Source organism: Podarcis pityusensis (genome assembly GCF_964106645.2).
Source record: "Podarcis pityusensis genome assembly, chromosome: 13".
Classification (NCBI taxonomy): Eukaryota; Metazoa; Chordata; class Lepidosauria; order Squamata; family Lacertidae; genus Podarcis; species Podarcis pityusensis.
The window spans coordinates 3116847-3140864 of NC_138038.1; the positions used below are offsets into that span (position 1 = coordinate 3116847).

The window sequence follows — 24018 nt, forward strand, 5'->3', positions numbered from 1 at the left end:
AAATATTTTATCTATACTTCTTGCCTGTCCTTTCCTGACTACTTCCACAGCTGAGCACTGGCAGCTGGATGACACAAAACACACACAATCTTGCATTCAATGCAGTAAAATTTGTAAAGGAAACATTTGAAACTGTTCCAAATATTTTCCTATCTTAACCTCAGCCTGTTAGGATTTTTCAGGTCATGCAGATATATTGCCTTGATTTACTACCTAAGTTTATGAAAGTATGTTTTCCCCTGTACATATTAATGTTTGCCTTTATAGCTTGCAATTACTAGGCAAAATCCCAGCTGTGATTACATTTCAGTTATAATTAATGACAACTGAGTCAAGTTATTATGATGCTATTTGTCATACTGCCTGAAATGTAATTTGGAACATAATACTAAGACCCACTTCTGTGTGACAGTTACTCAGCAACTAAGTCTTCTTAAGATGTCCTGCTGAACATCTTGAAAGCTAACTATATGCAGATTATTTCACAGAAAAACAGCTTCAGGCTAAAAACACAGGGAAGTTTCCAAAACCCAGTAGAAAGTGCTTGAATCAATGTCATTGTTTAGTGAAATATGATAATTAACTAATTTAGGCATGCAGAGAAAGCAAAAGGATGAAATGGGGGAAAGTTACTAAATTGTTCCAACTAGATGTGAAGAGAGGCAGCACTTTCCAGAGTACAGCAAATTAAAATGAACTTCATTTTCTCCTTCCCTCTTTCCACGTTAACACAGAGTCTGCTTTAGCACACATGTTTTGGGCTGGGGTAATCCCTGGGAGTGTCTGATCAAGTTTACTGTCCTGACACTGAATCAAGCTTAAGCATCACTCGATTACTGAATCCAACTTCTTAATTAGCAATTGAATTTACAGTGGTGCCTCGCAAGACGAAATTAATCCGTTCCGCGAGTCTCTTCGTCTTGCGGTTTTTTCATCTTGCGAAGCACGGCTATTAGCGGCTTAGCGGCTTAGCGGCTATTAGTGGCTTAGCGGCTATTAGCGGCTTAGCGGCTTTAAGAAAAAGGAAACAAACTCGCAAGAACTCGCAAGACATTTTGTCTTGCGAAGCAAGCCCATAGGGAAATTCGTCTTGCGGAACGACTCAAAAAACGCAAAACCCTTTCGTCTAGCGAGTTTTTCGTCTTGCGAGGCATTCGTCTTGCGGGGCACCACTGTATATTCAACTTCATATATTGAAGTTCATATATTGAACTTCAGCACAGTTCTATGAGGCCATCAATTAGCCTTGGGAGAATTGCGAGGGTTACTCCTCTTATATCGGCTCAAGGGCTGCCCTGAGGGAAGTCGGAAGAAAAAAAGTCTATGCCAGTAAATTCCATCAATCTGCCTGAGAAAATCTGCATTTGTTTGTTTTAGTATATAAAAATTGGGTAGTTTGGCAGAAGATTGTATGTAAATAAATGCATAACATCTTGTGACATTTGTCCATAGAAATACAGTGAACTTTAAGGGCTGAAAGCAACGGTGTGCAGTCCATCAACTAGTGGGACTAGCCTAGCCCCCTTAATGCTCCCAGCAGCACCTTTCTGTGTACCTGCTTAGCCAGTGTCTCCAGGCTCCGTGTGTGTGTGTGTGTGGGCATAGCCAGGGAAGCAGGAAGCCCCAAAATCAATAAAAATCTATTAAAATACATAACTGAGGTTCTGCCCCCCCCAACAAAAGGCCTGTCCCCCTAACAAAAATCCTGGCTACGCCCATGTGTGCATGCGCATCTCTGTGTTTGTCTGTCTCTCTGATTACCTCCGCAAAGGCTGCAAAACTGCACGACCCTTCACAGCAATACACATGCAAGAGCGGGAAGGGGCTGCTTGAAGCAGAACTGCAGCCCCTTCTCCTTCATTTTAAAGGAAGAGCAGTCAGAAAGCCTATGGGGTGGGAGTGGAAGACAAGAACCCTGAAACCTTCATATCTCACTTCCTCCCTCCTCACCTTCAGCCTCCGTGTTTGTGTGTGTCTTTTGAAAGCATGGTGTTTTAATAAAAGAACCACCTAGCCCAGGGGTAGGCAACCTAAGGCCCGGGGCCCGGATGCGGCCCAATTGCCTTCTCAGTCCGGCCCACAGACGGTCCGGGAATCAGCGTGTTTTTACATGAGTAGAATGTATGCTTTTATTTAAAATGCACCTCTAGGTTATTTGTGGGGCATAGGAATTTGTTCATTAATTTTTTTCAAAATACAGTCCGGCCCCCCACAAGGTCTGAGGGACGGTGGACCGGCCCCCTGCTGAAAAAGTTTGCTGACCCCTGACCTAGCCCCAATCTGCCAGAACCTGAAAGAACAGCAGCAACATTCAACAACTAACAACACAATCATAGAAAGGGAGATGATGAAGAAAGCGGGGGTGTTTAAAATGTTTTTTTTTAGTGGGAGGGTGGAATCCACCCTTCTGCCTGGGGTTGTCTTTTTGAAAAAAACAAAGCAAAGCCTTTTTTTTTTTTTTTTTGGCAAGGTGCTAGGAATGGGCAGACTGACCGGCTGGGGAATGGACTTCCTTGGGAGACGGAAGGTTTTCAGGCATCTGCCAGGGATGCTTGAGTGGAGATTCCTTGGGGTCCTCAACTCTACAACCCTAACTGTTCCCCTATGAAAAATTTCACCTCACGCCACTGGCTGAAAGGGGATTTCAACAACAGCTCTTTCCCCTCTACCTCATAAAGCCAAAGATTTCACATTCTAAGGAGACACAGATAATGCAGGAGGACAGCTATTAGCATCACAAAATACTCCTCCAGCCATTTCAATAACACCTCATATCCAAAGTAAGGGAAGCAATATTTTAAGTGGGCAGAGGGAGGGAAACAAGAATAGTCCAGAAATGTTCTGAGTAGCAATATATTCTTCAAACAGGCTTTTCATCCCTACTAGAAGGGGGAAATTGCATTGCTTCAGTTTCCTAATCAAAAATGCCTGTGTTGGAATTAGTCTTGTTCCTGAGAACTCTGCAGAATATTAAAAAAAGTTCTCCAGTGATTTTTGCCCCAATTTTCATTGTAAATGGATTTAAGGCAAGCTGCTAAAGTGATTTATTTTACCAACATATTCTGCTCCACAAAGTCACACTAAGATAAACATATAAACTCTTTCCTGGTTACAAGATTTTAGAACACAGCCTTCCTTGTCACTTCTTACCTCCACATCTTTTTTAGAATGTAATTTATTAAACACGCTGTAATAGCTCCGAAATACATTTCAATTCCTGCCATGTGAATGGAGGTCTTGATTCAAAACCATTAGAAACTAAATTCCTTTGTATCATTTCCCCCCCCCCCATTCATTGAAAAAAAGGAGCATAACATACCTCACACCCCATGAATTTAAAAATTTAGTTGCTTTGGTGGAAACATTGCCACTGTTGGTAAGAAAAACAATCCAAATGTTGCCGGTAAACAATTAATTAATAAACAATGTATCTGCAAATAAAAGTAACAATCCATCACTCTGATTCAGAGTCTCGAAAGTTCTCAAAGAAGGTCCTCTGTATCCTCTGCCACAATCATTTCAATGCAGAGAATGGGTGATGGAATGCACACATCAATTCATTTCCTAAGTGCCCTGTATCATTTTGGGGGCCATAATCCACAGCGAAATGTAAATGCTTACATTAGGAAGCATTCTAGGTTAGATTATCCAACAATTAAAAAATTAACATATATTTTAAGAGCTCTTCCAGTTTCCACACATTTATCCAGTAAACACGTAGAACCATCCCAGACATAGTCTCAGGTTCTAAACAATGTACCAATTCCTAAACATAGGAGTGTACATATTTACAAAAGCGTATATGTGCCAAAGAGGCAAAGTACTGGAGGTTTATGGTGTGGAAACTAGGGTCTACAGCACTCATGTGTCATGAACCATGTCATGAACCAAAGGATCATCATGTCCTTGTCTGACATGTAATTTCTTATCTTACACTAAGCATATATTGAACATTTACTCGAATGTCCTGTGTTACAGCTCTAGGTCACTCTGACACCATAATCTAAAAGCCCTTGCTTACAACATTCACAGGGGACAATGCCAAGTTGAAGACTGTTGGGCAAACAGTTCTGGGAGAAAAAAAATATATCTATTAATATTCTCTGCCTAATATGTCTAACTGCCCCACATTGGTGACAAATGTGGCACAAGTAGCAATGCTGACAATGCATGAGGTCACATGTGTAAGGCACCAGCATTGTGAGGCAATCTCTCCGTCTACTCCATTTTACTGTCAGAGAGAACAATGTACCATGCTCCGTAGTCATGTGTATTTCAAGAAATTGTGCTCAGGAACTTAATTTCTTCTCTTAAGAATATCACAGTTCTTCAGATAGTTAACAAGGACCACAAATAATCTTACTCACAGGGGCATTCTGTTTGATGGTGTCTTCAATAATGATTGATTGAATGAATCCTGGTATTTTCCCCAGAAAATGATGGGAAATAAAGTGCATATGTTAAATTCTCCATGTGTGAGAATACAATTTGAAAAGGCAAAAAACCCCAGTGCTCACAGGCCCAAAACTCACTGTTCATGGATTCACGGATTCTACAACTCATTCCTGATTTGTATGCCTATGTGTTTTGCATTTTATGCCCTGGCACCCTATTCAAATGCTATGGCTTTATATGCATGTCTCCAAGAATATGCACATCCGGTGGGTGGGGTGGGGTGAGTCTGTCTTGCTCTCCCACCAGGAGGGCATTATAAAAAACAATTCCCCTTTTAAGCAGCCTATTTGGCTTAAAGAGGTGTAACCACTATTTCAATAAACACAATGGAGAATTATTCTAACACAGAATACTCTAAAACCCAAACTAAATATGGAGTGCAATAACCGTGCTCCCTCTTCCTACCCTGCCAGAAATCATAGAATCACAGAATTGCAAAATTGGAAGGGACCTTGACAGTCATCTGGTCCAACCCCTGCAACTAAATCATACATGACAGATGACCATTCAATCTCTGCTTAAAAACCTCCGAGGAAAGAGAGTCCACCACTTTCCAGGGGATCCGTTCCACTGTTGAACAGCTCTTACTGTCAGAAAGCTCTTTCTGATGTTTAGTCGGAATCTCCTTTCTTGTAACTTGAATCCATTGGTACAGGTCCTTCCCTCCGCAGCAGGCAAAAACAAACTTGCTTTACCTGCCATGTTACAGCTCTTCAGATATGTTAAGACATTCCTGTTTAGAAGGTTCTTTTTAACAGCTAGAAGGCCTCTCTAGGGAAAGTTTCCAAAGTCAGGGACCCCCAAAAGAAAAGGCCCTGAATCTCATTGTCCCTTTCCCTACATCCTCCCTAAGAGCAGGTAACTAGGTTATATTTTGGATGGACTTTGGAATTCATAAGCAATCCTGGCTGTAAGTTCTGCGCTGCCTTCTGTGTACAAAGAAGTATTGAACTCAATGGAACCGAGCATGAATATCTAAGCCAGGCTTCCTCAACCTCGGCCCTCCAGATGTTTTGAGACTACAATTCCCATCATCCCTGATCACTGGTCCTGCTAGCTAGGGATCATGAGAGTTGCAGGCCAAAAACATCTGGAGGGCAGAGGTTGAGGAAGCCTGATGTAAGCGCAGGATTGCAGCTTTTGTCTGAACGTCACCAATATTGGCTTTCGTAGTAGAACAAGGGTTTATAATTAACTAAGATTATCCAGTTGACCTAATTATTCAAACACAGGACTGAGGGGCACACTGACACATCAATATATTGTACAAACAATCAGAAAAAGGTCGCGATGGTACTAAGGGTGGGCGGGAGGGCGGGGAGAACAGTTGGCTGCCCTTTGTACTGAATGCAAAACAGGGAAGCCCCAAATAATGAATTTCACAGAGATCAACAGGAATCATCTTGTGAAGGCGAGCAATACTGCTGTGTCTCTGCAAAAACTTTCAAATGCAAAGGCACAGAAGAATTAACAAACCCTAGAGGAGATCGAATGGAAAGAGGTACTTCCAGATCTGTGACACTCACAGAGGCACATCAGATGCCTCCTCATTTTCAACCAGGGCTTGTCCACACTTCCGTTTGGCCCAGTACTTTCCCCTGGGAAAACCTGCAGTTTAGCACTGAATTGGAACAAATGGCAATCAGGTTTTCCACAGATTGCTGCTTGTTTCGATTTAGTGCTAAAGAGCGGGTTTTCTAAGGGCAAGTGGCCGGGCAAAGGCAACACCACTTGGACCTGTGCCTAGAAAGCATGGGACAAGCAGAAATAAATTGAATAAATAAGTGGACAAGCCCCTAGTTAATTTATTGCAGCACAAATGCCTGTGACCCAAGCAGGCCTAATATCCTTTCACCTCTTTATTTCTGGATCCCAAAAAACACATTTCTATATAATTCTTGCTCCCATTTCTGGAGGTAGTTTTATGGCACTTACAACTCTTACATAGGATGCATACCCATATTTTCATGGGTATGCATCAAGCAATGAAAAGCAGATCTGATAAGATGGTTGGCACCAAAACATGGTCATTTTGCCTCTGGTTAGGAAGAATAATGCTGCAACAAACTGAGAAGCACACTTACTCTCAACGAAACATACTTACTTAAAGAAGCAAAATGATCAGCCTCCTAGACTGATGGCACAGAATACAACCAGGAATGAACACCTCAATCAATAAGTGTGTTTACTTTATATCCTTCCTTTCATCCAAGGAATCCAGAGCAATATTGAAAGACTGCTTGTTTTATCCTTACAGTATGAGGTAGGAAGGTTCTACAGAACAGGTTATGCAACTGGTAGTATCAGATGTCAGTGCCCCCTCTGACCTTTACATCTGTAACTATACCATCCACTGCAGTCCAGACAGATCCATCTACCAAGAAGGCATCAACCACCAAATAGTAGTTGATGCCATCAGACTCCCCTGTACAATATTATGCTAGTATGCTATACACCTGAAATATCACAAGAGCAAAACCTTATTCACTGAAAAAAGCTACTGTGTATATTCCCTGACCTTTTCCTCTTATGGAAAAATGCAGTACCCTTTTTAAAAAAACAATGAGACAAAGAGCTAGCAGTTAGTTGGGCTTAAAGACATACTTCAGCTTACACAGCTACCTTAATACAGTGTTTCCCACAGTTTGGCAAAACCACCTTCCATCTGCCTTCCTAGAACCCTTTTCCAATTATTTGGGGCAGAGGCAGGAGGAAAGTATTTCAGGTGAGAGGGTACTCAGTGAATTTACAGTTTCAAATATTCCAGGAAATGATGTTACGTGATGACACAGTGCTGTTGACAGGGATTGGGGAGGGGTAGAGCCTGTCCCATATTCTATGACCCCTTGCTACCTCATACTCAAACAAGTGCCACCACTGTCCCTAAAACCTCTGATAATTTGGCCAAGCTAGACTTCAGATCAGCCCTAGTTGAAATTTTGTGTCTGTAAGCACATTTATTTAAAGTATGGGAAATTTCAGAATGGCCATCAGAATCCTGCAGCACAATATTTCTAATTGAAGTATTTTTATTTCTGATTTAAGTTAACAAGTCTAATACGGACTCATATTATGTAGAAGTGAACCAGATCACTTATTAAAACAGATAATTATCACTGGGAGTGCTCTTTTATATCTCATTAGTTAAATGCAACATCACAGAAGGACCCAGCAAATTAAGAAAACACACTAAAAATGCTTAATAATTTAAGTGCCAGGGGTGGGAGGGGTGGGACCGGAAGCATCTCAAGTGAAACATGATTGATACTGAACATCTTAAATTGCCTTTTTGCTACTAGTAACTTTGCATAAGCTGGAATTTGGATGTCTAAATGGAACACGTAGTCACACACTTTTGAGATTTAGTTGGTGTGGATTTGGAAGGCTTAATATATTTTTCAGTGCATTTTTAATTCCTTGGCATTTAGTGTGACTCAACATAAACCCCATGTGAAGCTGCACCACCACTTATTAAAAGTATATTTTCAGACAGAACAATCCCCAGCATCAAGACACAGGACCTGTATGGTTCCGTCAGTGCCTCAGGTCTGATGGAACATTATTCTAGAACCTAGGTAACAGGAGTTTTATTAAGGAGATTGTGTTTTACCTTTCAGCCACTGATTTTTTCGGTAAGTAGAAATCCTCTCCTGCAAGGTAGGCAGCTGCAGTTCCCCCTCCAAAATAGGCTTTCCTCAGGCAAGCAGCAGCTTCATTCTTCACCAGCAGTGCGCCTAGACCAGTGGGGAATCCAAACATCTTATAGAATGACAGAGGCACAAAGTCTGCTTGATGAAGGCTTAAGTTTAACGGAGAAGTGCTGACATAAGATGCCGCATCCAAGAGCACACTCCATTTCCCTTGGACCTCGATGGGGCGGAGCTGCCCAGATTTTATCTGTTCTATCCATGCAAGAGGATATCTAGTCCCTGAAAAATTGCTCTGAGCAGGATAGCAGAACAAGTGAGGTGTTTTGCAGCTGTTCCCTCCAGCCACCAAGCCATCTGTCCCCGACAGTATATCCTTTGGTTTCACTGGAACTGACAATACATTCATTGCATCAGCGATTGCTCTCATGCCCACCACAGATGTGTGGTTATCAGTGAGGTAGCAAAAGCAGCTGCCAGGATCCTCTGCTGTTTCGGGAACCCAAGGGAAGGCCTCTGCAACAAGTTTGAGTGCCGCTGTACTGCCTGAAGTGAAGATGACTGTGTAGTCTTCTACAGATGTATTGAAGTGCTGCAGTATCCTGAAAAAAGAGAAGGGAAACACAGCATCATGGAAAAGGTCTTTTACCTCCACTATTTTATACTACTATAATATTTTTCTTGTGTCCTGGAAACCTTGCTAATTCACTGCACCAAGCAGTGGTTTTTACAAAGTTGCCCAATGGCATCATCATTGCCTGTGGGGAATACATACATTTAATTTCCCCTATCAAATAGGAGGTTGACTTTCAATGCACTGCAAAATCTCTTTGACCTGGGGTGACACTGCTGCAGGAAAGAAAATAGTTCAGCAACCCAAATGGGTAGTTTGATCTAATGCTGGAGAAGGTGCTAAAGGACATAGACTAAGACCACGTCACTACATAGCAATTAAACACAAAGACATTCTGATCCCAAGTCCGCTAGACAAGCCTCCAAACTGGATGAGAAAGGGGGGAGGAAGCCTTACAAATGCCAGCATAGGAGTTTGAGGAGACAGGGTGAACTTGTAAAATCTAACACCCTTTGACAAGGAACACAGAGCACTGTCATAAAAACACAAGAAGAATAAAATTGTTTTGTTCCTAAACTATAAATTAAGCATCCAATTTCAAGTTCATATACTGTATTGGCAACTGCAATGTTGTCAAGCACCTGCATGCAGAGAACAGAGCATGTTGCTGTGTGAAAGTTACATGGGAAAGAACTTATATGGTATTTCCCAAGCAGACTGGGGGGGGGGGGGCCGAAATGATGCCATCTGCTGTGATAAAGGCCACACTGTTTTTGGTGGCGGTGGCAGCTCAGCGTGGCCATGAGCAAACAAGGGAGAATCCCCCAAAAGCTTCCTGTGTGGCTAGCTGGCAACATCATCAGGCTCTATTAAGCATAATTATTTAATGTACATTGGAATAGAAAATAAATATATAATGCCCCCATATTGTACTGGTAAAGCATGACTGGAAATTTCCACTGAAGCTGAAGAAAACCTAACAGGTTAATTATTAAGTAGGGCTGTATCTTTTTGGCTCAGGCATAAGGTGTTTAAATCACATGAAAAGGATTGCATGACAGGTCTATGCATATGCTAATCTGTAGGCATCTTGTGTGAGAGCTCTTTGTTTTCAAGCTACTGAAGAGAATAGACATATTAATTCTCTGTCTCCTGTAAACTGCCTCAGGCAAATGGAAGCTGCTTGGATAGAGTCACAGCTTTGATTGTTAGCTCAGGATCAAGATCTTTGTAATCTAAGATATTATGCCTTATGTTTAGACAAGTATAAGAAATTATGTGTCTAACTGAATGTAACTTTTATTGTTTTAAGTTGTTTGGAGTTGTTTGAAATGCCAAAAAAGAAAATTAAAAGCTAACATAGAAATGAAGGACACGTACTGCAGTGTGGCTTGCACCTACATCACAGCCATCCATCAGGGACGGAGTCAGACTTACGTTTCACTCATCTGGTCACTCCCCTGCCATATCACTTATATCACAATATGCACACAACACACACAGAGACCTACTATCAACACTTGCACAATCACAGTGGCACACTCATAGGGCACAAGGCTGGGAAACTGCAAACAAGAGTTCAAGCCTCAGCACACACCTGTTTTTCATGCTTCGGGGAGGGAAAAGAAAAGCGAGAGTGGGAGCACCTGGGACTCAAACCCAAACAGCACACACCCCAGAGCAGCTCCCAATCCATCCTGCCACTTACAACTGCAGGGCGGACATTTAACATAAGGTGTGATAAGACCCAAGCACAGGAATTAGACCTAAGCATCAGTTCAACCCTTCCATTTTTGCTTGGATCAAAGATATCTCTGTTACAACATTTCTAGATGGAGGAATCAAGAAATATGGTTAGTTCAGTGGAAGCTTATTTATGCCTCATTCCTCTACAACAGATTAATGAAGCAAATAATGAGAAGGTTTTTGTTATCATAATTACAATGGGGATTGTTCTGACATGAAGCAAATTAGCCACCTGAAAGGATCCTGCTGTGCAAACACTGTGCAGCTTAACTGGCCCAAATCAGAAAATACTCTTCCAGTTTTACACTATCACACTTTGTGGAGATTTAGAAAAGCATTGCCCACATTGGCTTATGTATATGAGGCTTATCCCACATGGAGAGCCAGAAGGGGCACAGGGAGTTACTCTGCAAAGGGTCCCCTCTGACTGCAGATTCAAAATATCAATAAGACTCCCTACTGCTGAGGCCATCGCTCAAAACAGAACAGATCCCCTTTCATTTCACGGCAACACCCTGTTGATAGTATCATACCTCTTTCATGTGCATCAGTTTATTTAGCTCAGTTGGTCATATGGGCCAGCTGCATATTCCTGCATTGCACTAGAATGACTAGATGATCCTCAGGGTCTCTTCCAGCTCTACAGTTTTATGATTCTAAACTAAGGCAGGTGATTCAGAGTAGCAATTGTGTTCTTCAGGTCCTGTCCTGCTTGTTCTGCTGGACTGTATGAGTGGTGAGAGCAGTGGAGGTGGGAGTTTGAGGGTACTTTCCAGGCTCCACAAAGAGGCCACAGAGGTCCCAGAAGGAGCCAACCTTGGCTGCTGCCAGGCTCTTTCCACCCCCCTATATGAGCATTTTTTTGTGGGGGAGCAACACCAAAATGAGGACGGACAGTAAAGTCAGATCCCACTCACCCCTTTCCACAGACAGATCTGGTTCCAACCCAAATATTTTTTTAAAGCAAACCACAACCAGTTTTCTAATCCAACTGAAGTTGATTTGAGGGGTGAAAACGCATCAAGTATTTACAGGACTGACAGGAAAAGGATGTGTGAATGTGGCTTCAAAAATTAGCAGTGGAAGCGCACTGGATGGAGAGTAACTGGTGATGTGAACCCATGCATCCTGCCACTCCATTTCCTTAACGGGCAGAGCCATAGATAGAACAGTCAGGAGGTTGGAGGCTGGCAGTCAACAGTGTTCCAGCTTACTCTGCAGAAATTCAGACATGCTATTTTTATATTGCAATTATCTCTCTGAAGCCCAAAGAACTTCATTTTTACATAGAGCTGTTAATTGTTCTCACTCTTTCTTCTTCTTTTAAATTACTCTAGTTCAGATCAATTCCTTGCAAACTTCGTTTTGATTTATTTAGTACAAAAGCAGTGCTTTTTTCTAAGAAAAAAATGGTGCAGGTACTCACCATTAAGTTGTTACTGTAAGTGCCACACTTTCAACATGGAGGGGGGAGGCGCTGGTACTGCATATGCTTGAGTACCCCCAGAAAAAGTACTGTACAAAACTATTTTGCAACCGGGACCTGTACAGTTGCCATTAAACACTTCCCCCCCAATACTGTTTTATTGTACACAAAAAATAATGTATAGATTTGTCTAAGCTCTGCAGCAGGAGTCAGCAACCTTTTTCAGCCATGGGCCGGTCCACCATCCCTCTGACCATGTGGTGGGCCAGACTATATTTTGAAGGGAAAAAATGAACAAATTCCTATGCCCCACCAATAACCCAGAGATGCATTTTAAATAAAAGCACACATTCTACTCATGTATAAACACGCTGATTCCTGGACCGTCCATGGGCCGGATTGAGAAGGCGATTGGGCCACATCCAGCCCATGGGCCTTAGGTCTCCTACCCCTGCTCTGCAGCTTAGAATGGCGTCCCATTGCAGGGTCCGGCAGCCTACGCTATTTCAAGAGGGTTGTTCACCTTGCAGTGACATGAAATTTTGCTCAGAGCTGGGAAAAGTTAATTTTAGGAACTATTCTCATTTTGGGGGTTTTTGTTTTTTAATTTTTTTTTATAGTAGAGTTTTATTGCTATGCTTGTATATGTTTGTATGTTTTATTTTTCTTATGTTTTATTTCCATATACTCTTTGGAGAGTTTTAAATATTAAGAAGTTTAGAAATCCTTTTAAATGGAATACAATTTTTCATAAATGAAAATTTATACATCTGGAGAATTTCTTCAACATCCCAAGTTTCCACTCATATCCACTCTGTCTTGGCAGCATGTGCAGCATTGCAGATGAAGGGGCAGTTATGCTTCACTTTTTTCATAGAATCATAGAATCATAGAGTTGGAAGAGACCACAAGGGCCATCGAGTCCAACCCCCTGCCAAGCAGGAAACACCACCAGAGCACTCCTGACATATGGTTGTCAAGCCTCTGCTTAAAGACCTCCAAAGAAGGAGACTCCGCCACACTCCTTGGCAGCAAATTCCACTGTCGAACAGCTCTTACTGTAAGGAAGTTCTTCCTAATGTTTAGGTGGAATCTTCTTTCTTGTAGTTTGGATCCATTGCTCCGTGTCCGCTTCTCTGGAGCAGCAGAAAACAACCTTTCTCCCTCCTCTATGTGACATCCCTTTATATATTTGAACATGGCTATCATATCACCCCTTAACCTCCTCTTCTCCAGGCTAAACATGCCCAGCTCTCTTAGCCGTTCCTCATAAGCCATCGTTTCCAGGCCTTTGACCATTTTGGTTGCCCTCCTCTGGACACGTTCCAGTTTGTCAATGTCCTTCTTGAACTGTGGTGCCCAGAACTGGACACAGTACTCCAGGTGAGGTCTGACCAGAGCAGAATACAGTGGCACTATTACTTCCCTTGATCTAGATGCTATACTCCTATTGATGCAGCCCAGAATTGCATTGGCTTTTTTAGCTGCCGCATCACACTGTTGGCTCATGTCAAGTTTGTGGTCAACCAAGACTCCTAGATCCTTTTCACATGTACTGCTCTCAAGCCAGGTGTCACCCATCTTGTATTTGTGCCTCTCATTTTTTTTGCCCATTAATTTTTCTTCCCACTGAAATTAATTGGAGGGAAGTTTCTTGTGCCAGGTTTGGTAACAGGTTTGCTGCAGTTTACCTCAGTGAAGATGAATTGGGTGGTGGCAAGATCAGGGCTGTGATGGCAGGAAGGCAGCTCTGCCCCATAATATGGGCCACCACTTTGGCACCAAAGGAGTAAGTCCAATAAAACCTTGTCCCTTTGTAGTTCTCCTGATCTCTCATATCAACATGGCAACAACCACCAAAGTATTTAAAGGTATATTCTCCCTCTATTTTTTTATTTTATTTTTTTACATTCTTATGTTTTCTGTAAAGCAGCTAGCTTTTTAAAAGGGGGGAGGAGAGCAAACAATATTTGCATTTTAGTACATTAGCAAGCATTATGGAAGTGAGAGCTGGACCATAAAGAAGGCTGATCACCGAAGAATTGATGCTTTTGAATTATGGTGCTGGAGGAGACTCTTGAGAGTCCCATGGACTGCAAGAAGATCAAACCTATCCATTCTGAAGGAAATCAGCCCTGAGTGCTCACTGGAAGGACAGATCTTGAAGCTGAGGCTCCAATACTTTGTCCACCTCATGAGAAGAGAAGACTCCCTAGAAAAGACCCTGATACTGGGAAAGATGGAGGGCACAAGGAGAAGGGGACGGCAGAGGACGAGATGGTGGGACAGTGTTCTCGAAGCTACCAGCATGAGGGAGGCAGTGGAAGACAGAAGTGCCTGGCGTGCTCTGGTCCATGGGGTCACGAAGAGTCGGACACGACTAAACGACTAAACAACAACAACAAAGCATTACCTGACTCACTAGAGCACACTGATTCACAACATCATTCAAAATAGTGGATGGCAAAAAACATGAAAATGAATATTTGCTCTAGCACTGATCAGAAATTGCTTCCATTACTGCAGCTACATTTCACACCTTTCTGGCATAGGAGCTTTTTATTATATTTCTATATAAAAGTGTTGTTTTCACTACTGGGCCGGGCAATAGAGTATCACATCAGAAAAAGGCACACAGCTAAACAACAGTCTGGCAAGCATGACATGTGCTGGGCAGATTTCCCATCCTTCACTGCTACCAGAGTGTTACACCCAATGGATGTAATTGGGGGGGCAGTTAGGCAATAATGACTTCTGCAAAAGGAAAGGGGGAAATGGCATCTGCCAAGCAAGGAACATCATCAGTGGGTATACCCAGCAGTTTCCAGGCACGCAGGTAATCTGCTCACTTTTCCTGGTAAAACATGTCTTGCGGGGGGCCAAGTGTCCATGGAAGTTCATTTATGCAAGATGACAATTCAGAAAGCTCTGCAGCTTAGAATGGTGCCTCATTTCCGGGTCCGGCAGCCTAAGCTATTTCAAGAGGGTTGTTCACCTTGCAGGGACATGAGATTACATTCAGCTCCATGCCCCAATGATTACAGAGCAGTCAGGCATTGCTTTGGTTTGGCAGTGGGGCTGGAGAAGCCATATGCTGCCTGGCCCCAGCAGCTGGTAGCAGGGGGACTAGGGCTTTGTGAAGAAATGGGATGATCCTCAAAATACAAGGGCTCTCCTTAAAAGCCCTAAGGGAAACAGCACTCAATCTAGAGAAGGAAAGTCAAAGTTCTGCTGCTGAAGAGTGGCAAAGGACAGCCGTATCCAACTTCCACCAGCCTCTTCCTCACGCTCCCTCCCTCTCAGCTTCGGTTGACAAGCATCCAAGTTGGATTCCATCTCAATGAGTTTCATGTGCAACCAGTTTATAAACCTATTTGGTGTTAAGTTAATGAAGTTGTGGCTTTGGTTCACCCCAGACGGCTGTATTGTCCCTTCTCTTGCTCTACACAAAAGGAGAACGTTCAGGACTTCCAAGGAAAGGGAACTTTTTTTAAGTTCGCTTGTTTTAACTTAAATATGCCAGACAGTAGTTTGCTGCATCTCTACTAATGGAAACTCTTAAAGAAAGAAAAAATACACATCTTGCAATATACACAGGATATCCCAGCCACTAAACATGTCCATGTACTGCTCAAGATAAGCCCGATGAGTGGCCTTAGGAAGCTGTCGGTGGGATGCAATGATGCTGACCTCCCACTGAAGTTAAAAGCCTTTCTTCCTTTCTCCTGGGATGCTCCTGACAAAGCATATAGCCGAGAGCCACTCATCAACACTGGGGAACCCAGCTGCAAGCCACAGCACTGCTTCTTTAAGTACCGGCTTAAAGTGAAAGGGCAGGGCTTGGGCACTCACACTGGGAGTTGCTGGTTGTAATAAGATTAGAACACTATGAAGAACAAGGTGTGGACCAACTTGGACACATCTACTGGTTAGAGAAAGAGCAGCTTCAAGGAATTCCCTCCCTCCCTGCCAAAAAGAACACTTGTCTCCAACTGCCAGTTGCCCCCTGGAAATGCAGAATGGAAGGGAAGTGTGTTGTAGCCACATCCATCAGCCAGAGGACTAAGGACTGCTGAGAGAAAGAGTGAGTGAGGTTTACAGGGTGTGGATGGGTGCATAATTACCTATAGCTTGTAAGCCACATTGAGAAACACTGAGTTGAAGGGCAGGGTGTAAATCTCTAAACAAACAAACCAGAACCTCCCAACACACAGCTCGTTCTCTTAGTTGCTACACTAGCTTTTAGTATGCACCTCACAGATCCACATTCTGTCATTAATGTAGTGAAAGTCCAGATGAGAGAGACTGCATTGTACCAGCGGTTCTGACTTATGCTCTGCAGCATCTGATTTGTTTACACAAATATGTTGCACTGAAATATGGGATCAGGGAATTAATTAGGCAAACTACAAGAGATCTCTAAACAAGCACAAGCAATTCAGTCCATCAAAACTTTGACTCTGGGCTTTTAAACAGATGCACTGAGCACAGCAGAGTGCTCTAGTTTCATTCATCTGAACAGTCTCCAGTTAGTGACCTTTCAAAAGGACAAATCAATACTAAGCAGGTAGTGCATCGGATGTTTCTTACTGCGTACTAAAGGTCAAATGAGATTTTCATGTATTTTACCAGTTACAACACTGTTTTGAGACAGACTTTGCTAACATTTCAGAGGAAAACCAGGGAAATTTCAATACAGAAGAGTCATCTCAAAACCAGCAACGACTTCTAGGAAAATAGGGCACCAACGTTAATCAATCTTTTTTGCTACTTAATATGTTTTGGCTCTGCTTCCAAGAATGCGTCCTAAAAAAAGTTCTGCTGAGTTTAGGGAGACTTAACTTTGAAGCAAAAATACTGTATGTGGGAATGGGTAAAAGGGTTGTTCTAGTTGGCAACTAGAGGCAAGTTGGGATGAGAACTTTAAAGTAAAAACAAAAATTGTTTGGAAACGGTGCACTGACAGGAGTGGATGGATCAGCCTATTTCTGTTCCATCCATTTTGCATCTGTCCCATTTTCTACAGGTTTCATTTTTTAAAGAAGCCATCCCAAAAAAACAAACCCACGTATGAACTGTATGTATACCCCCCCAAATGCATATTTTATAGACTCATAGAACTGTAGAATTGGAAGGTACCCAAGGGTCATCTAGTCCAATGTGGGGTTGAAACCCACAATCCTGAGATTAAGAGTCTCACGCTCTACCGCCTGAGCTATTTGTTTGCTTTTCTCTTCATTTCCTTCTAATATATATATATTTGTACAATTTTATATGGTTTTGAACCAAAACTGCATTGTAAAACTTAGAGAATGTGATTGTTACCTGCTTTCTAATCCATGTACAGGAAGTGCAAATTAGGTCACTTTGCTTTAATCTGCAGACAAGCAAAATTCTCTTCCATTCCTATTTACAGTACTGTACATGTCATTTCATGCCCCGTTTGGCCCTCAGTTTATACCAGAAAGGGAGGAGGAGATATAGGTGATCTAAGCAGAGGCTAAAAATCACACACATACATGAAACTGAGCTGTTTGAAATGAACATCATATCCACTCATTTCTATCGTAACAGTGATCCACTTTGGGTAAGCTTAATTTACCACTTTTACAATTTAATATATGTACATGCTGCCCCTCAGCAAAGTTTCCAGGGCAGTTTACAAAAAAAAAATTAAAATTAAAATAAAGGTGTGGCCCACACCTGGAATACTGTGTCCAGTTCTGGATGTCACAATTTAAGAAGGATATTGACAAGCTGGAACAAGGACTTCCGGGTTAGCGCGATCGGCTAATGGCGGATTCCCTCCGAGCTCCGGAGGGAATCGGCTTGACAGGGGCTGGGTCTTGCCGTGCCGGCGACACGGGGACCCTCAAAAACCACGGGCATAGGAGCCCGTGGACATGGTGACTCGGCGGGCATCGTTAAGCGCCCTCCCGACTCGCGAAGGAGCCTTTTTAAAGGCTACGGAACGGGTGCCGGGGAGTGGCGTGGTGCTGTGAGTCTTCTGCTTCCCCTGCCGAGCGAAGCCGCATGCCATTTGTCGGAGAGCGCTGACTTCTTCCTATTAAAATTTGGACTTAAAATCAAGAACAACAACCCGTGAGTAATTGGGAAATTGGATTACAAATAATTTGATTATGAATTTGGCACGAGCGGGGGAGGTGAAAAAAAGGGAAGTCCGCCCCCCCCTTATTGTAAACAGTTTGAAGCAAGGAGCTGTCAACTAAGGTTGCGTGAAGAATTGGGGTAATTCGATAAAAGATATAAATTCCACAGATTTAAAGGACTAAGCTAATGTGCCGGAGGACAAAAGTTTAATTATTTGGACTAAGTACCACCTTTCTCAAGCCCGGGAGTAACCCGTGAAAAGAGCCTGCAGAGGATTTATAGAAAACTTTTGACAGCTGTCAAATTAGCTGTCAAAGCCGGAAAAATCAAAGCTTAAATTCTAACCGGCTATACTGCTACAAAATATTGAAAGTAAAGAAAGACTGATACAAATAAACTTGATTTTTGGATCGGAAGGGAAAAGAAATACTAAGTAACTAGAATCCCTCTAGAGGGGATTCTTGGATATTACAAGAATGGAACTAGGTCGGGAAATACGAGCTGACTTGCAAGAGCTTATTTTTCTCATGGGAAAGCTGCAAGAGAGGATAGAGCAAGGCCATGTTTTGTCTACAAGTCCTACGAAACCGAAGTCAACAGAAAATATACCTACTGAGTTGGAAAGGGACTTGATGCTCAAAACACAGGCAGCTGGACAAGAAAAGAAACCAAAGACTAAGACATCAGCTGAACAGGAGGAGCAGAAAGAAGGGGTGGCTGAAAAGTTACAGAAGATAAAAGAGAGCCGGAGACCTGCCAAGAAGAATTCCAATTCGACTAAGATGAAAACTGGATTATTTGGGACATATAGACTTAAGAAACAGAGTTGGAGCTCCACCTCTAAACAAGTAGGCCTTGCTGGAAGAAATATGGTTAACATGGAGAAGGTACTTCCCCGACCTGGGGTGTTCAATATGAAAGATTTTCGAAGAAGCCGGCGGAAAGGGACTGAGAGAGATCCGAGAGCCTCGGACGTAAGGTCACCAGGCTAAAAAGATGGACTAATTGGACTTTGGTTTGGGATTGAAACCGGGAAGAGAAGGGTGGGGTTTAGAAGTCCAAAGGGGGCCTGATCTTTATTTTGCAGTGTAAAACTATATGCTCTTTATTATTATAAGAATGGGGAATCTGTGGATGGGAATTAGGGACAATCTTAGGGAAGGTATTTTATTATTTGTTTTTATATCTCTTTTTTTTATCTCTTTTTATGTATGAGTAAGGTATATATTCTAAAAATTGCTAAATAATCTAAATTAATGGATAATAATGAATTAAGGTTTAAAATTATTATAAAGAATCACATTAATAATTTATGGTTAAGTAAATTAATAAATTATGATTAGGACATTAAGGATAAAAACTTGCTTGAATAAACAATCGGAGTTGGAATACAATAAGGGGAGGCGTGGGGAAGTCATGAAAAGAAGTTATTGAAAATGAGACTTAAAAGGTGGAATTTTTTTTTTTTTTTATGTCGTGTTTTGTGTTATTTTTGTGTGTGTTTTTGTTTTGTTTTTTTGTAACCTTTTGACACTTTAATAAAGATTATTTAAAAAAAAAAAAAATATTGACAAGCTGGAATATGTGCAGAGGTGGGTGGAAAATGATCCAGGGTCTGGAAACCAAGCCTTATGAGGAACAGTTGAAGGAGCTGGGTATGTTTAGCCTGGAAAAGGGGAGACTGAGAGGAGATATGATGGCCGTCTTCAAATATCTGAAGGGCTGTCTCATGGAACAAGTTTGTTTTCTTCCCCTCAGGAGGTTATGACACGAACCAATGGATTCAAGTTACAAGGAAGGAGATTCCAACTAAACATCAGAAAGAACTGTTAAGCAAGAGCTGTTAGATAGTGGAATGTACTCCCTCGTGAGGTTGTGGTCTGTGCTTAATTGGAGGTTTTTAAGCAAAGATTAGATGGCCATCTGTCATGGATGCTCTAGCTGAGATTCCTGCATTGCTGGGGGTTGGACTAGATGACCCTTGGGGTATCTTCCAACTCTATAAATCTATGATACTATGAAATACAATAAATTACAACTTCTTAAATACAGTAATAGACACACACACACACACACACACACACACACACACACTTAATGATACTTTGAAACTTGGCATTTCTAGCAGTGAGGCAATACAATAAATAGCAACAGAAGTGGTTATAGTGAAACTAAAGAACCAAGGCAAATGTGAAATACAGTGGTACCTCGGGTTACAGACGCTTCAGGTTACAGACTCTGCTAACCCAGAAATAGTGCTTCAGGTTAAGAACTTTGCTTCAGGATGAGAACAGAAATCGTGCTCCGGCGGTGCGGCAGCAGCAGGAGGCCCCATTAGCTAATATGGTGCTTCAGGTTAAGAACATTTTCAGGTTAAGTACGGACCTCCGGAACGAATTAAGTTCTTAACCCGAGGTACCACTGTACAACATTGGGTTTATAAAATGAAGACCACTCTACCTGTATCGGACATGTTCAATTGTATCACTTGTCAATTTGCTGCTGATATTCTGGCTGTGAGGGTTCCCTAAGAGGCAAGAGAGACGTTCATGACTCATAAACAAGACATTTCATCTTTTTGTCAAGCACTGCCTCAAAAAACTCCTATAAATGTGATTAAATATAACATTCATTTTATATTTCACTGCTGTGCATTGAAGCTCTTTACAACAGTTTTCCAAAGCAACGAGTTAACAAGCAAGCAGCTTCCTATAAAGAGATTTTGTGAAAATAATTACAATTCTAAAAGAAGTTTCTTTGCAACTGAAACCCACATCAGTTGAATACATGTGAAAGCCATTACTATTAAGCCACAGTTAGTGGATTATGGCAGTGCACTGCATTGATATCAATCCATCCCATAGATTTTTTGCCAGCTTTGCAAAGGCTACAAAAAATACTCCCCACTTTTGCTGGCAATGAATGGAACCATGCCAAGAGGTCGCAAATTTCAGCCCAGCTTTAAATTCTGGAAACTTTAACAAGGCCAAAGAGAGGGAGAAAAGATTTACCCCACCTGCTTGATTTCTCCTTACCGTAAACATTTTCATTGAGGTCATCAGTGAAGGCTTTTAGTAAACTCTGTGGGAAGAGGGCTGTGCCTGCGTGGTCAAGGTACGTAATTCCTACAATGAAACAGGCAAAAATGTATCACTCACTGAACTACCATGCTATAAAAGCTGGAAATCTGAAAATCAAGTAATTTTCAAAATATCTTTTCAGTCAGTGCAGAATAAAATCACTTGAAACAAAGTTTTGTTATTTTTTTAAGAAGCTCACTACTATAGTCATCCAGGCAATACCGCTCAGGTAATACCAGGAAGTGTAAGGTGACAGTTGTAATAAAGAGCTGCTTTCTATACCCACAGGTGGCTGGCTTGGGTATTCTTAGGATCCACTCTATTCTCAAGACAGGTCAGAAGATTTCATAATAAAGTTGGCTTCTGCCCAAGCAGCGAAACCCAGAAAAATACTTCCAGGTTTGCCGCTTTCACAGCCCGAAGATTATGTATCCAGAGAGGTACGTAACCCGAGGGACCACTGTACAATATGGCTTCCAATATCCATGTCATTGAGCAGCTTTGCTGATTACAGCCAGATTCAACACACCAGCCATTCTCTCAACCGACAAGTCATAGTTATTCCAAAAATATGGAAAACGAAAAGACACATAGCTCTAAAACATGGTGTTCATGTACTCTAAGGAAACTAAGACCATGATTTGGGTTCTAAACTATAGATTGGCATTATAACTAAATTCAGCCTGTGTTAAAAGCACTTATTTCCAAAGATTTTGACATGGAGTTCTGCACATTCTCAGATAGGGACCTGTCCTATACCCCAACATCCAAAGCTGCAATGCATTCAATGATGAAAGCAAAACAGCTGGATGCAATGCTGTCATCCACATCACCCCAAGAGCCATACAAACTACTGATCCTGAACACAAGAGCAACAGTTGCATGGCACAATGTGGACTTTGACTGGCATGTAGGGTCATCCAGTTCACACCATAGTGATGTGGGAGGAATTTACCCACTTCAGGCTTAATTCAAAGTACAGAGCATTCATCCAGCAGCCTAGAGACCTCTGCTTTTTCTCTATACTGATGTGATTTCTACCACAGTAAATCATAAACTATTAAGTTTGTGCTGACAACCAAGATCATGTTTCTGTCTCCTTTTAAACATCAGCTCAGGAATTCAATATATAGTCTAAGAGTCTCCAGTTCCTTGGCCTGAGGACAATAAGATTAACATACCACCACCCCAGGGCTGATATTGTACAAATGTTTAACTCTTCCCATTGCTGTCCCTTCAGTAGTACCAAGAAATTGCTAATGGGTTTTTAAATTTAATATTTAAGTCTACACTACCACCCTATTAGGGACGCAGGAGGCGCTGTGGGTTAAACCACAGAGCCTAGGACTTGCTGATCAGAAGGTCAGCGGTTTGAATCCCCGCAATGACGGGGTGAGCTCCCGTTGCTTGGTCCCTACTCCTGCCAAACTAGCAGTTCAAAAGCATGTCAAAGTGCAAGTAGATAAATAGGTACTGCTCCAGCGGGAAGGTAAATGGTGTTTCCGTGCGCTGCTCTGGTTCGCCAGAAGCAGCTTAGTCCTGCTGGCCACATGACCCGGAAGCTGTACGCCGGCTCCCTCGGCCAGTAAAGCAAGATGAGCGCCGCAACCCCAGAGTCAGTACTCTCATGACACCCTCTCAGAAAGGAGACTACCTGGCCTTGGTGGGCACTTTAGGGCAGAGGAGGCCAGTGTGGCACCGTCAAATATTGTGGACTACAACTCCCATTATCCTTGACCATTTATCTATATCGGCTGGAGCAGATGGGAATTGTGGTGCAAAACATCTGGAGGGGACCGTTGGCTCCCCCCACTTTAGGATCACAGTAGTCACTAATGATGTTATTTATTTCTCAATGCACATGAAGCAGTCAGTAGAGAGATTGGCTGAGAATTCAGTCACTCCCACTGTAAACAGAATCACTTGCTCACAGGAGGCATGCCCAGACAGATATTCATACAGGAACAAGTGGGGCAGAGGCTGTTCTTACTTTTGCACTTGAAAACATCTAGTTTTAGAGCGTGTAAAAGTGAACCATGCACACCAATTTGATCTGAACATATGTGTAGAAGTTAATTAGCAACACTTAAATTGAAAAGGTGAGTACAACTTGCTTAGATGGAAGTGGTTTGTTTTCGATTCTAACTGTATGTGAAGACTTGCATATTGAAACACAGTTCTGGCAATCTTCCTAAACTATAAAAGCAGGCTTGTTTAGGAAGTAATTTATAATATTTTCTTGCTAAGAAGACATAATAAGGTTTGATTTCAAACAAAAGACTGTTGTTAACTACTCTGTCACCCAAAATGCCAAAATAAATGTCTCTGCTAGAATAGAATGGAGTCTATGACGACAAAAAAGCATGCTGGAAGTAATTTAGAACACTCAATTTAAGTGGAAGTTGGTTCATACAAGAAATTAAGTTGTTCCCAAAGCACAAAAATCTGAGAGAATTTATAGCAACTGCATTCAAAATGTAGAGATAAACTCATGCTATGTTTGTGATGTCATAACATTTTGCACTTCAACACTCCACTTCACATTATTAGCTCCCAATGATGGGGAAGGGGCAACCATTACGATGGTGTAAGGCCTAGGTTTTCAACCAGTGTGCCATAGAACCCTGAGGTGACTTGAATCAGAAAATGGATTGGACTGCCATTTCCCCAAGAGGCTACTCAAAACAAACTGTAACACATTTACTGAAAGATGTAGTAGTCATTAAAATTGTAAATGATAAAAATAAATGAGTAATCAGACACTTTTCTATAACCAAGCAAAGGAGAAAACTAGATGTTGTACGGTAAGTCTACTTTCATGATGTCACTGGTACAATTGCCATAGCCACCGTTAACAATGAGGTCACAGTTGCAGCCATCTTGCTCTAGACGCACACTTTAGAACTGTTTCTATCACTCCAATGGGCAGCAGCAATTCCTTGAGGATCAGTGGGAGCAGGTCTCTGCAAACAAGATGCC

The 24018-nt window shown here is 42.0% G+C and overlaps 1 protein-coding gene across 1 annotated transcript in view; it reads right to left on the reverse strand.

Annotated features, from left to right (window-relative positions):
* MOCOS (molybdenum cofactor sulfurase) overlaps positions 1–24018 on the reverse strand; it is a 97365-nt gene that overhangs the window by 68177 nt on the left and 5170 nt on the right. Inside the window, exons 2-4 of the mRNA XM_080976642.1 lie at positions 20995–21084; positions 20420–20486; positions 8066–8704 (exon numbers count right to left, since the gene is read on the reverse strand). Of these exons, the coding sequence (XP_080832768.1) occupies positions 8066–8704; positions 20420–20486; positions 20995–21084 (796 nt within the window). The remainder of the gene's footprint in view (positions 1–8065; positions 8705–20419; positions 20487–20994; positions 21085–24018) is intronic.